This window comes from Amblyomma mixtum, chromosome 4, assembly GCF_055824585.1.
Source record: "Amblyomma mixtum isolate Tamu chromosome 4, ASM5582458v1, whole genome shotgun sequence".
Classification (NCBI taxonomy): domain Eukaryota; kingdom Metazoa; phylum Arthropoda; class Arachnida; order Ixodida; family Ixodidae; genus Amblyomma; species Amblyomma mixtum.
In genome coordinates this window covers 68,326,629-68,340,526 of record NC_143015.1, presented here as the reverse complement: position 1 = coordinate 68,340,526, position 13,898 = coordinate 68,326,629, and the positions used below count along the sequence as shown (strand labels likewise).

General features: G+C 46.5%; 1 protein-coding gene across 1 annotated transcript; it reads right to left on the bottom strand.

Moving 5' to 3' along the window:
• Positions 1-1,928: 1,928 nt before the first annotated feature.
• Positions 1,929-12,383, bottom strand: LOC149346769 (uncharacterized). Its single transcript, XM_089586682.1, has 3 exons — positions 11,802-12,383; positions 4,402-6,238; positions 1,929-2,223 (listed from the first exon to the last, which is right to left on the bottom strand). The coding sequence occupies exons 2-3, from the start codon at positions 6,231-6,233 to the stop codon at positions 1,932-1,934; spliced, it is 2,124 nt and encodes a 707-aa protein (XP_089442808.1). The 5' UTR covers positions 6,234-6,238; positions 11,802-12,383; the 3' UTR covers positions 1,929-1,931.
• Positions 12,384-13,898: the final 1,515 nt, after the last annotated feature.

Here is a 13,898-nt window from a genome sequence, read left to right as displayed (position 1 = left end):
TTTTGGATTTGTAGAAGTGAGTTCCGCTGTTGTTTTCTGTTCTTTTTGTTGTTTTCTGTTGTTTTCGTTTACGAGTACTAAGTCTGTATCATATTAAAAATGTATGTATATGTTTGCATATGAAGAATATGTTATGTGAATCCGCCACTCTGACAAAATAAGGGATTGTGGACCCGTCAAGCTGTCCGAGGACAGCTTTTTTCTGCAATCCCCCCATCTGTATTTGATGGCAAATAAAGATTTCATTTCATTTCATATAGGGGCTCTCGCCAGCCGAGATGAGGGCTCCTTGCTACTGGAGTATCTCTTGCCAAAGCCGTAGCATTATGTGAATATTCAAAAATTTCAAGCTGCAACTCAAAGTTCTATTCGGTGATTCGAATGAATCAAACACCGCATGTTCAAAATTATTCGAAACTGGCGGTTAGTTATTTGAATAAGGCATATCCTATTTTTCTACCGCGACAATTCCAATAACACAGGCCAATCACGCCACGCATCATGCTGCTGCGATCAGTACATGCACTGGATAGAGGATTGAGACCGCAGTGCTGCCCATTCGAGTGGCTGTGTTCATAATCCTCATACGTGGCCTCAGAGATTGGACGACGCGGCACTGCCCAAGCACGTACAGATAACCCGGTGCTATGTATGATCTCGGAGGCCATGCTTCGGAAGGCATGCTCCCTGTAGGGAGGGCTCCTTTACAAAGCAAATGATAGTCCTTGGAGGGCTATCCTAGAGAGAGCGGTGGCAATAACCTTGTGCTAGCCCCGATCGGATGTACTGGAGAGTAGGCGCTCCCAGTAATCTAGGGCTACCTCTGGTGCGGGAGGATGTGGGAATGAGGGGCAGGTGAGTAGTATCTGTAGAAGGTGTCCAGGTTTGCCACAGAGCTTTCAGGTGGGTGGAAATTGATCAGGAAAGCGGGCGTGTAGGACAAGGTATGGGGTTGTGATGGCAGCGACTGCGGCTCACCTCGAACCAGTGGGCTAGGCCGTGCACTTTCCTTGTAATTCTTTCTTCATTCGCAACAACAAGATAGCTGTAGTGCTGCCTGCGTCAAGGTTTTTTTTTTTTTTACATTTTATTACGATAACAAGGGATGCGCACAAACACTGCACCGATACCTACAAAGGCTAGCGGCCGGTCCGATACAAAAATTACTTTCAGCCGAACAGTGCGGAAGATTAAAGAGTTAATCAGGATGTTCGAAGCACTCCAGAATGCGTGTGGTGCGGAGAGATAGCCACCCTCTACCACTCCACATGGGGCTGTCGGGCAAGCCCGATAGAGCCCAAAGTTAGAAACCCGTCAGTCGAGCATTGGGAGGAGCTTCTGTCCAGCTCCGACCCGCAAGACCAGCTTGCGCTGGTTTAGCGGGCCGAGGAGGCAGCAAGAACCAATGGGATCCTGTACCTAGGAACACCACCTACTGATCAAGACCCCAACCCCTAAACCCCGTCCCATTCTGCGGAATAAAGTTTTATACTACTATACTACTACTACTAATCATGATGTTCATGAATAGTGCAGGTTTACAAAATACGCACCGCAAAAACAAAGAATAAGATAGGAGACTGCAAGAAGAATACAAAGAATACACTAGCAAAATAAAAAAAAATATGAGTACACAGAATAAAAAGAGAAAGAAATGCCAAAACAAAACACACCAAAAAAATTAGGTATCAAGAATTCAGAAAACAAGAGTGTCAAGCGAAATTTGATAACACTTGTAAACTAGTGAGAAGCAGAAAGCCGCCGGTAAGGATTACAGGCATTGTGGTCACCGCAAAAGTGAGCTTATATGCACACTGACGGAGGTAAAAACGGTCTACGAACTCAGTAAACGGTGCTTTCTTTAGAATAAGTGTCCCAATTTAAATGTGGGACACACCCCCCCCCGCCCCCCCCCCCCCCACTGGCTCTCTCTAAGAGCTATACTTGATGTCTTCGAATTGGAGATGGCGCCGGATCTCTCTCAGGCAGTACTCGTTGAGACTGTCCAACTGGGCTCGTCCGTCTTCGCGCGGGTAGCACTCGATCCGATCCCACACGACGCCGACGATTCGCATGAAGACGTGCAAGTCTTTCTCCAGGCTCCGGATTCCGTCTCGGACCATGTCGGCTGCCTCGGCGTCGGTGACAGAGAACACCTCGGCCAGTTCGGCCATGAGCGCAGGCTGCATCTGGACAGTGTGTAAGGCACTAGGAGTGCGCAACCTGTTAGAAGGAGAATAAAGGAAATTATTTTTTAAACAACCCTTTTCCCTAGGTTCCCCCCGGCTGATAAATCATTGACGAAGAGTCAGGCCACCTCTTGGCGCCGTCTCCAAACACATATACTCCAGGACCCGGTTATGTGTAGTCTTTATAATCCGGGACAATATTCAAATGAATGGAGAGTATGTATCTAAAAAGCGGGTCTGGAGCATACCAGTAGGAAATGCCCTCGTGCCCCTCTAGTGGGTAAAACAAACAGTCGCTTGGCCAATGAGAATCTCTGCTACTCAGCTGCGATACGGAGACAGACAAAGATCGTCCACCTGGCCGAAGACGCCGCCAGGTGGACGATCACAAGTTGTTATGCTCCATGACCACAATGCCCAGGCGTCGCCCTGTTTAGATGTTGCTTATTGCCTGAAAAAGGGTAGTTGAATCGTAATGTGTCACTTTAGGAGGTAGCGGCGTGACTGTGGCTATGTTGCCTTTTTTTGTTTTTGAAGGCTTTGTTTCTTTATGGCTTGAATGCCTTGCGCACCTATCGCAAATGCTTCGATTGTCTTCGTGTGTGTATATACCATCTCCCTTCGCAATTAAAGCTTAGTTGCGAGGCAGAGCTTGGAGAGTTTACTCTTCCTTTGTCCGCAGTCCGTATGATCTGAATTTTGCGTTCAAGATGATCAAGAGACCATGGCTCCTACCTTTCCAGCCGCCATGTAGTGGCCACCTGAGTAGAAGAAGAATGGCATATTGCCTAAAAAGGGGCTCGAGACGTGCATTTTCCCCTACATCTGCTCATCGGTAACCTATTATCATCAGCATCATCAAGCCTCTGCCATGTCACTCCAATTAACCATATCATGTGGCAGCCGTGGCTAACTTATCTCCGCAAATTTCTTAATCTCGCTTGCCCACCTAACTTTCTAAGAGAGAGCCAAGCTGACCTCCATTGGACTGTAGACCATTACCGCTAGCGATCATTGGTTATCTTGTCTGCACGTTTAGATACCGTATACCCGAGCCTATTTCTTCTCAATTTCGACTATAATATTATCAACCCGAGTTTGTTAGCGGATCCACTCCGTTACCCTTCAGGACCAGCGGTTATCTTACCATCGCATTACATGCCCTGCCCAAGCCCATTTCTTCCTCTTCATTTCGGCTAAGATGTCATTAACCCGCGTTTGTTCCCTCACCCACTCCGCCCTCTCCCGATCTCTTAACGTTACACCTATCATTTTCCTTTCCATAGCTCGCTGCGTGTTCTTAACTTTAGCTGAACCCTCTTAGTTATCCTCCACGTTTCTTCCCCATATGTGAGTACCGGTAGGATACAGCTGTTGTATACTTTTCTCTTCAGGGATATTGGTAAGCTACCATTCATGATCTGAGAGAACCTGCCATATGAGCTCCACCCCATTCTTATTCTTCTAGTTATTTCCCTCTCATGATCCGGATCTGCGGTCACTACCTGCCCTAAGTAGACATATTCACTTAGTACTTCCTGCACGTCGCTACCAATTGCGAACTGCTGTTCCTTTGCTAGGCTGTTGAACATTTTTTTTTGGTTTTCTGCATGTTAATTGTTAGCCCAAAAAGTTAGGTGGGCGGATGAGATTAAGAAGTTTGCGGGGATACAGTGGCCGCAGCTGGCAAAGGACAGGGTTAATTGGAGAGACATGGGAGAGGCCTTTGCCCTGCAGTGGGTGTAGTCAGGCTGATGATGATGATGATGTTAACGGATCCGCTCAGCTCTCCTCCTGTGTTTTAACGCCTGGCAAAGAAATACAGCTGCACAAATGCTGTGTAGCACACACGACATGTCTTGGTTTCAGAGGACAATTTTCCGCAAATTAACAAAGGACGTGAGGGAGAAACACTCATACACACACCAGCGCAGCAGCACAAAGCTGAGAGAGCACTACTTCGAAAACCCGTACGCCTTGCGCGTATGAGTTAAGCCAGCTGGCTGACAGACCGTAATTTTAGTCTGTCGTAACTCTCACCTAATTCCCGAGCAAACGTGAGGAAAAATTACTCCTTTCCACCAGCGCCACGTCGTGCAAACGACCGCTCTAACGTGATGCCGTTAAAGTCACGTCCGAAACAGTTTGCCCGCAGCTCATAAATGAGCGAGCTCGCAACAGTGATACTATAAATGAGCAATCTCACACGTACCTGTCGCAGTGGCCACCTGACAGGAACTGAGAAGCACGTGACACCAATCCGTCATTTCGACGCACCGTGTACAAGATGCTGCAAGTGTCGAAGTCTTCCTCCCAAGCCTCGCTGTCAAGTGAGACGTCCGTCAAGCTGTAGTTGTCATCGATGCCGTCACCAAGGTAAAAAACGAAGTCTCTCATCGCGCTTCCGAGCCGAAACCCTCCTCTTCGAATGTTCTTGCTGTGCTTGACGGCATCTGCAAGGCACTTTGCTTCCTCTTCATTCAACCAATTTGTCGACACGTCAAGATGTACTATGCTGGTGTTTCGTGCCAGTGACTTTATTATTGCGAGGCAGTGTCCCTGAGTCTGTGGATGGAAGTGATTAAATTCGATTGACACGAGGGAAAGTTCTCTAAGCGTCCCTGTTTCCTGAATGAAGCGAGCGAATAGGGAACAGCGACTTGAGGTAAGCGAATGAATGTCACATAACAGTTCCAAGGAAGAGATGTTGTTAACTGAAGGCCAAAAGTTTGAGCAAGTCTCCAGTGGCGCTAGGTTTCCATCGTAAGGACCAAGTCGAGGTGCTTCTGAAATCACGTTGTCCTCTAAGAACGAGACAAAACGAGTGATATACAGGTAGGTTAGCTGAAATGACACAATTTTTTCTTCAGCACAGTTCTCACGCAGGTCATTACAGATTTCAAGGAACTCATCTTGGTCATTGTCCTCAACATCAATTATTACTTTCTTGGCATTTCGCTTGGCGGACAATGATTTAAAAAACAGCTTCCAGTGGTCGCTGTCCCACATGGCAAAAGGCACCTTAAGTTCTTCCAGTGTTTCATTTTCCCCGAAAGCCGTAGCCGAGCAGTTCAGGAATCCCATTTCAGAGTCGAATTCTTTAGCTACACTTAATCTCAATTTGCGCAGCACTTTGTTTTTGGCAGCAACGTTCTGCAATAGGTCTCCACATGCTTGGTCGGGGTTAATGTCTTCCAGCTCAACAATCAAAAGTGACTCGTTCTGCACAAGCGCGTCCAGTACCACCCTCAAGTAATGTTCGGAATCATCCCTCATTCCTTTCACGGTCAAAGCAGTGAGCTTACATTGGTTTCTGAGAAAGTCTGAAAACTTGTCGCAGCATGGTGGAGAAGCCGCACTAATGACGCTCGAGTTGACTGACAGTTCCTTCAAGGAGAAGTTTGCTTGCAGCGCTTTCAAAAATGAGTCGGCATGCTCAGCACGCAGGCATAATTGAGGCATCTTGAGGCAAGACAGCGCTTTGCTAGACCGCAGAAGACTGGTCAGCGAGTCCACAACTGTCGTGCAACTGTCTCCCCTGTTCAGGAACACTAGTTCTTCCAGGTTTCTGAGTTTTGATAAGGTCATCCATCGCAGCTCACTCCAGAGTGCCCATGTGGGGAACGTCAGAGTCGTGATGGAAGTACTTCGCCGCAGTGCCTCGCAGAGGTCTGCCTCGTCTCTCTGAGATGTTAGAAAAGGGTATTCGAAGGCACCGATACAGCGGTGTGTTGCGATGAGCCAACGGAGAAGGGCTATTTGGAATCTGTTAGGAATCGATTTATAGCTAAACCTTGAAATGGATAGCTGTCCTGCAGATCCCCTCATCTCACGCATCTGATACCCTATGTTGAAGAGGAATCCATTCCAGACGCCGAGCTGGTCGACGATGTGGCACGTTTGGTGACGGGTAGCTGTGCAATGGAGACGGTGCTTCAAAGCTATCAGACCGAAGCTTTCGAACTTCGGTATGCCGAACTGCTTTGCCAGCTCCTCCGGATCCGGCGGAAGCACTCCATTTTCCGAAGTGTAATGGTTCGCCATTGGACCTGCGGGCAACATTAGTGTGCATTGCATCACAGTGGAAGTAAAGAGCATCGATACTTTCTCCCTATAATGTTTCCGCTGCACCGGCTGTTAACTATTTCCTCAAAGAATATTTTCGTAGTCATTGTCATGTGCTGCTCTCATATTTAACCTTGCTTTCGTTGACGGAAGTTTTACGAAAAGAATACAGGAGAAATTGGCTGTAATACACTAAGGCGGTGATAAAAATACATTTTCCAATTATGGACGCAATATCCATACTTCCCGTATTTTAAAAAGCTTTAGGAAAGCTAATACATAGTCGTGTGTCTTCCATTATCAGTAAGCACCCCATAATTACAAGCATTCAGTTCTGATTCATGGAGGGCCTCTCTACAGAACGTGCACTTTTGCTACAGAAAGAAGAAATATCGGAGACTTTTGAGCGTCAAGAGTGCACTGTGCGTGTGTTTGTGATCTATTCAAAAGCATTTGACTGAATTAATCACCATAGCATCTCTGAAAAATTGAACCATTACGGTTCCGACGAGTTTTTCATCAATTATTACAATCGTATCTTCAACACCGTAAGCAGAAAGTATGCATTAACCATCATGCTTCGCATTTCAGCAATATAACATGAGCTGTACCTCAAAGAAGCATACTGGGGCCGCTACTCCTTTGTTTATATGAACGATGTAGTTAACATAGATAATGCCACTAAATTCATCACTTACTCTGATGACCCCACATTGCTTTTCGCTGGCCGAGATCAAACAGAGGTAGTTAACTAGGCCGACCGTGTTTTGGCAGGACTTACCTTATGCAGCACTGCAAACTCTCTCGAAATTAACGCAACTAAAAGGAAATCCGTGCTGTTCCGACCGAAAAACCGCACAATAAACAATAACTTAGCATTAAAATACGAACATCACAAGTTCAAATATTCTCTCAAATTAAATGTCTTGGCGTACTCTTTGAAGAACATATGACCCGGAACATGCACATAGATTTGGTCGCAGCCAGGAGTTCGCGCGTGTGTGGTAGACTCGAGAAGTCACAATATTATTTACCTAGAAGGATCAAACTCATAATTAACCGTAGTTTACTCGTCTCCCACATTTCCTGCTGTCATTTGGTTCGGGCAATCACCACTTTTACCAACATTACCAAACCTCATAAGATTCAGAAGGGAGGAGTGCACCCTATAACTAAATCTCCGCGTAGCTGCCATATCGAATTCCTTTTTAAAAATTTCAATTTACTTTCAGTCCCTCGCCTTCATAAACTGACCCTTTTTACGCGCTACAAAATAGCCATAAAAGCATAACAATTTTTTTAATGCTGTTTCGCGTCTGGCAAAAAGAAGAATAGCGCGTGACACCCGCATGTTGCCAGAGTTGGAAGTTCGACGCACTCGCACTAACTACAGAAAGCAAATGTTTCGTTTCTTGCTTCTCAGTTACTAAAATAGTATTGTGTAGGTTCATTTTTCTGGAAATTTCTTTTTTTCTTCCTTTTTGTTTGCTTTTGGTTCCAATTTCCTTTTCCTGGTTGCTTGCGGGCATTGTACTTAAATTCCTGCACTGAATACGGTTTCCTGCTGTGTCAGGCTATGTAAAGTGTATGGGGCTCTGGGCCTGGTTAAGCCGTTTGTGTGGCTTTTAGTCGACCGCCCCCAATATCGATGTACAAGATGATGAAATAAAGAAATAAAGAATTTGAATTTGTAAGATGCAACAAAGCTCGCCGCCCAGCTTTTAGGGGTGGTTGTCAGCGGACCTCCGCGAACTAGCCACTGTAAATAGCAGGATTTCGAAGAGCAGTGTTGCTAATGGTGCGATAAAAGAGCTAAGCTCCAGTCAACACTTCTCTGTGCCAGTTATGAAGACGCTATCCTAGAAATTTCACCCGGGCCGAGCGCCTACTGAATCTTCTGCTGCATGCGCCTGTGCTGCCCACCTCTTTTGACCCACTCTATTACCAATGCAATGATTTAAATGATAAAAAAATGGCTGAGGCTTAGCTAAGGTTAAGCCTAGTCAGATGCGAAGCATATTGATGGCTAGGCTTGGTAATACATGGCTTTCCTTGGTTGAATACTTGGTCATTTTAATACAACCACTAGAAGTGTAGCAAGGATTGCCGTGGCAGCTATATACGGGATAATCGGTGAATTCACTGCAGAGTGTACAACCGCTGCCCCAGCACCGGCTACAACAGCATTCTTGGCACCCATGGAAAGTACATTGGAAACACCCTTAGTTATTCCACCACCGCCACCATTCCCTATAGACTGTCAGCTGCAGCGCCTCTGATGTGGAGCCTTTACCGCCGCGGCCGACCGCGCGAGCCGGCAGCCCATCTCTCCTCTGCTGTGACGTCCTGTTGTCGCGTGGTCAGCCGCCGCGCCTTTGATGTGGAGCCTCCACCGCCGCGGCCGACCGCGCGAGCCGGCAGCCCATCTCTCCTCTGCTGTGACGTCATGTTGTCACGTGGTGTCACGCGGTCACGCAAAAGATCAATGGTAGCTCCACCGCCACGCTCGACGGGCTGTAGTGTAGCTCTAGTAATATGCTTTACATAAAACTAGCTCCACTCTGCTATTCTGACAGCTCCGAAAAGGAACCCGGAACATTCAGGATTTAGAAAGAACTACTTCTCAACGCCTCTTACCGATGTGTGGGAGACACCACAAACAGAATTGCCACTGTATGCTTAAGTCCCAGTAACCAATGAGTAATTTGCCGTCTTATAACAAAGTGACTCCAATTAGGGGGATTCCCATAAAAATTTGGCCAACAGTGTTGCTACTTAGAATTATTTATCAATAAAGCCTCAACATACCATATGCTAGCAATCCCGGTTAAATTAATTGGTAGAGCGACTGCTCCGGCGACGTGGAGGTCCCGGGTTCGGTCCTCGGACCAAGACAAATTTTTTTTTTAATGTACCGCAGCCGTTTGGCTGCGCCTGGGTGGATGGCAATCAGTAGTTTGCTCTCTTATTGCAATTCACGCCACCTTGGGGGATTCCCCTAAACAATTGACCAACCGCGTACATCTCTACGACGAAACTGAATCATTCGGAGAGTGTCATATTTAGAAAGAAAAAATATTTTATGATAAAAACGTGGCCCAGAATGAGCCTTGCGATTTTCGCAAAATACAAGCGTAAATTTCTTATAGTGAGCCCGCTTCCTGAAAAGTTTTTCTCCCTTTTGTCCAGTTTAACCATTTTACTCCTCAAGCAAAATCAACCGTTTCTCGTTTGTGATTAAAGTTAGTAACTAGAGAGGGCAAATAAATGCATTCGGCCATACAATGCGCAAAACGTTCTCGCATACCGCTGTTCCACACTGCTCCATCAAGGAGCGGATTTTGTGAACGCAGCCGTCTCAATGCTTTCCTTAATAACGGCCGACCACAGAGGTCGCACCACTCGAACTAGACCGAATGGTGCTTAGTGTGTCTGTTCCGGCGGAAAAATGCTTGGCCTACACGCAAGCACTGAAAAATCGTTCACTCGAGAAATCCTGCCTGCCAAATAACAGAGGAATGCGAGGCTTAGAGAGGGCGAAAAACAGCAGCCGGCCTATTAGAGTGCACCGACAAGTCGTAGTCGTCTGACATGTACGCTCGCGATAACATCACCGCGTTCAGAGCGATTAGGAACCGTCGCTTTAGCGCGCGGCAATGTAAACCGACCCGAACACTCATGACTCACGCGGCAAGGCATCCGCGGAGGAAGAGGGAGGTGCGGAGGGAGAAGAGCGAAGGTCACAATCGCTGGAGGAGAGGCGAGCCAACTTCGCGCTGCGCTGACACGTGACAAATATATAGTAGATGGTGGTCTCTCCATATGCAGGGTGTGTCGCTTAAAACTTTGCGCAATTACTAAAAACCTAGAATTTTTGAGTAAGAAGACCGCTTTTTTCGGCATAGCATTGTCACCGATGGAGTCCATCAGAATACAGATAACAAGTGCTAACCAGCTGGCTGGTTAATACTGAATAGTTAACATTTTAACTATTACTGTTGGAATTTTTAATAATGAATTAGCATATAGCGTACTGTACGTAATACCAGTACCAGTTCAGAGAATTTCAAAAACAGTTTCCCTGGGCGCTGTGGCGCAATAAATTCTGGCGACAGCGGGCCAAAATATACGCCCTTTGGAGAAGCTTGCAGGCAAAAGCACCTCTCGAGTACATGTAACTGATCGAAATGGCCAAAATTTCTTGGACCAAGGCGCCTAGGGAAATCGCGTTCTCGAAATTATAAAAATTGATATGGATATTACAGAGGGCTGCACGCCCCTGAACGATTATGGAGCATAACAGCAATAGTTGAAAAGTTAACTATAAAATATTAGTAACCAGGCTGCTGGTTAGCACATCTGAGATGTGTTCTTATGTACCACACCGCCGACAATGCTATGACGAAAAAAGAGCTCTCTTAACTCAAAACTTGTGTCTAAGGTGAAACACCCTGTATAAGGGCTCCTTCGCCCATGTTAGCCTCAATTCTTGTTGCCACCGAGATGCGAAACCCGTCGACATTCCCGGTATCGCCACTCCTCACAAAGCAGCCGCGCAGTGAGCATGCCATCACATTCTAGTTCGCTTTAGTACGACGGATTGCAGCGCTGAAAGGAAACCCGGGTAGGTTGGAGGCTAAGTGGCTGAAGTGTTATAGAATGATAGCAATGCTACGCTTCAATCAACAATGCCAACAAGCTGGTTTTTGTTAATGTCATTCCAGAATGGCTCACGTACAGGCACAGCCCATTATTCTCCGCATTTCGAGCTCAATGCTGAGAAGAATTTTGCGCTGCGACCACCTGTACAACTCGGTCTCGTAGCAGTGCTAAAGCTCTAGCAGCTTCTCAGCTCTAGCAGCCCCAGCTGTCAGCACAGTGTCTGTAATTGAGGAGACTGAGAAAAACTTCAGTACAGACCGTGAATAACGCCTTCCCGTTCAAAAGCGCTCGCGAACATGAACAGAGTCTGTGAGTACTGATTGGTGCCAGCTGACGTGCGCGCTTAAAAATACGTCTCCAATGCGGGACTTGGAGTGGCAGGGTTTGCTAGAACGTACGAGTTGTAGTAACCGGTGCAAGAAATAGTCGCGCACAGGAACCGACATTTTCATATCGGAGGGCATATATTTCAAACAGTGCGATACAACCAACGTGAAAAATTATTGAGTCTGGGCCCAATTTTACGGTCGGTAATAAAGTCGCCGCACACCGTGCTCATTTTACAGTGATTAATGCCATATTTCACACGTAAACGATTCGTGAACCATTTCTTTCGTCAATGACAGTTCTGCCCGCGAATCACAAAACTCACTGCTAGAGACATTGGCGCATGGAAGTTGAGAACAAAGAGGTTCCTGAACAATGTTATCCTCAGCAAAGGAATCCGCAAATGTGTTTTCGGGTTCGTAGTGCGTGCATTTTTAGGCGCCGCCTCAAAAATGGGCATAGGTTGCGCGTACGAGCACATCATCGTCGTAATTAGGGATGAGTTGTGACACGCGCAGTGGCTAAGACAGAATGACATGGAATACACGCGATGCTTACATGAGATTGCATAGGGCAGCCAACAGAGAAGAAGACCGCACCGTTCTTTCGACACGCCCGCCAACGCAGCTGGCAACTGCACAAGCGAACAAGTGACCCGAGCCGTATCGGCCGCAGGCGCCCCATCCACTACGATTGGTGCCCTCTCCCATATAGATAGGAAATGTTCCGTTTATACGGTGCCGCCGTCTACAGGCGGAGAGTAGCAATCAGTGAGCACTTGATAGGGGAAGGCAAAGCGCGGGATATTAAAGTGCTCAAGAATAAACCGCGTAGGCTGCGAAGCACGATTATAAAAAGTAACATAGAAAATATGGCTCCTGAGGGAAACATATTAGTTGGAATGCTTACGAAACAATTTCGATTGGTGATTGATGAACTGGTGTGTGAGGAGAGTGGCGTTGGGCTACCGTTCACGGGGGGACCGGACATGCTCCGTTTTCTGTGATTGGCCGCTTATTGCTTTAATCGAATACAGTTGTCACGCGAAATGAAATGGAAAATCGATAAGTGATTCTGATACAATAACGCCACAATTTAAGTGTACTTTGACGAAAATCAAGATTAAAGGCATAGGCTTGCTTCATAATTCACACAACCTGCAAGGAGTTTCAAGGATCAACGATTGTTTTCTCAATAGTAGAGATCTAACATGCGGCGACCCACCGACAGGCAGTCTACTGTCGGAGACAAGAGAAAATATATATTCCCATTTTCTGGCATATTTTCTTCTCGATCGCACAAACGGTGGCATAAGAACTCACAGTTGGGTAAAGTTAGGGCATCACCGACAATGCCGACGTGCTGAGTGATAGCTTGGGCATTCTGCTGCCCGGAAAGTCACGTTATTTCAAGTTTATAATTTCACATCTCAAGATCATGAGTAATCACCATGCACTAAGTTAATACTTTGAAAAATAATCATCAGAGACTATAGTTTCTTGGTCTTGTAATTAGTTGTCAGGTCTTGTGGGCTTAACGTTCCTTGCATTGCCTTTCGGTACGTTTTGGAAAAAAAGACATTACAAATGACATTATATTCTTGAAGCCCAGTAACCAATCGCGGTCGCCTGTGCACAGCACTGCTGTCAAATTCTGAGTATACTATCGTCTCTGTGAAGTCTATACGCATATCGCGCGTTATCTGTATCGACTTCAAGCTATTATTTACGACCACGTATGAGCGTCAGTTTTTGGCGTTCCCCTCACCTTCCTGTTATCAGGGGTCTGCTGTCGTGTTCCAAATGTCAGGATTAGAAGAGGTCGCTTATCAATCGAAAAGAAACGTAGACATGGCGAAGAACTGCGTTGTTACACGCTCAGTCGTGATCACAGCACTGGAGCCGGGTATGCGCACATTTAGGAGAGGTGCTTTCCACTGCAGCGCAGAAAATATTGTCGAAAAAATCCAGTGGACTGACGATACGAGGCCGAGAGCATGAAGACGAGAACCTTCATCAACGCGCCAACCCCGAAGGCGTATATGCGCATATGAATATACGCCTATATGCTTCCAGTCCTTATGACGTACGCTACAGCCAACCATCATTACTATTTGCAACGTCACTTGGCATGCCCACATGCTGTACTAGGATGGACGTAAAGGTATATAACACTTATCGAAATATACAGCCAGTAGATGCCGCTGCAGCTGCATACTCCGTAGTTGTGCGTCTACGGATGAGGCCGACCCAAACGAGTCGCTTCTCTGTATTACGGGCGCAATCGCTAAAAAAAACATTCCTGCGACTGCTGATAGTGATGATAGTCAGAGGGCTCCCACTTCTAGCTCGGCTGCTTCGAGCGCCACCTCGCCTTAGTTCTAATCCCTATTGCTGTTCTATGTTTAGCCACTTCTATAAGAAACATCCAAAACGCTTGGAATTCGGTCGTGGCGTTTGTGAGTTATTTTGTGCGCTGTTTGTGAGTTTGTGAGTATCTGCTATTTGTGAGTTTTTTGTCTGGCGTTGTTACCTTAAGCGAACCTCAGTTTCTATATAGTCTTTCCCGTAGGCAGATATTTACCGGGTGACGAACTGTGTGCTGACGAACGACGGTGAAAAGGCCGCATTTCCAAACTAGCCTCCTTCGACTGGC

Bases quoted from the DNA above. Each gene is read 5' to 3' on its own strand.
- LOC149346769 (XM_089586682.1), bottom strand. From the start codon at position 6,233: ATGGCGAACCATTACACTTCGGAAAATGGAGTGCTTCCGCCGGATCCG. The intron at 2,224-4,401 runs GTACGTGTGAGA...TCCTTCTAACAG, and splicing joins TCAGGTGGCCACTGCGACAG to GTTGCGCACTCCTAGTGCCT.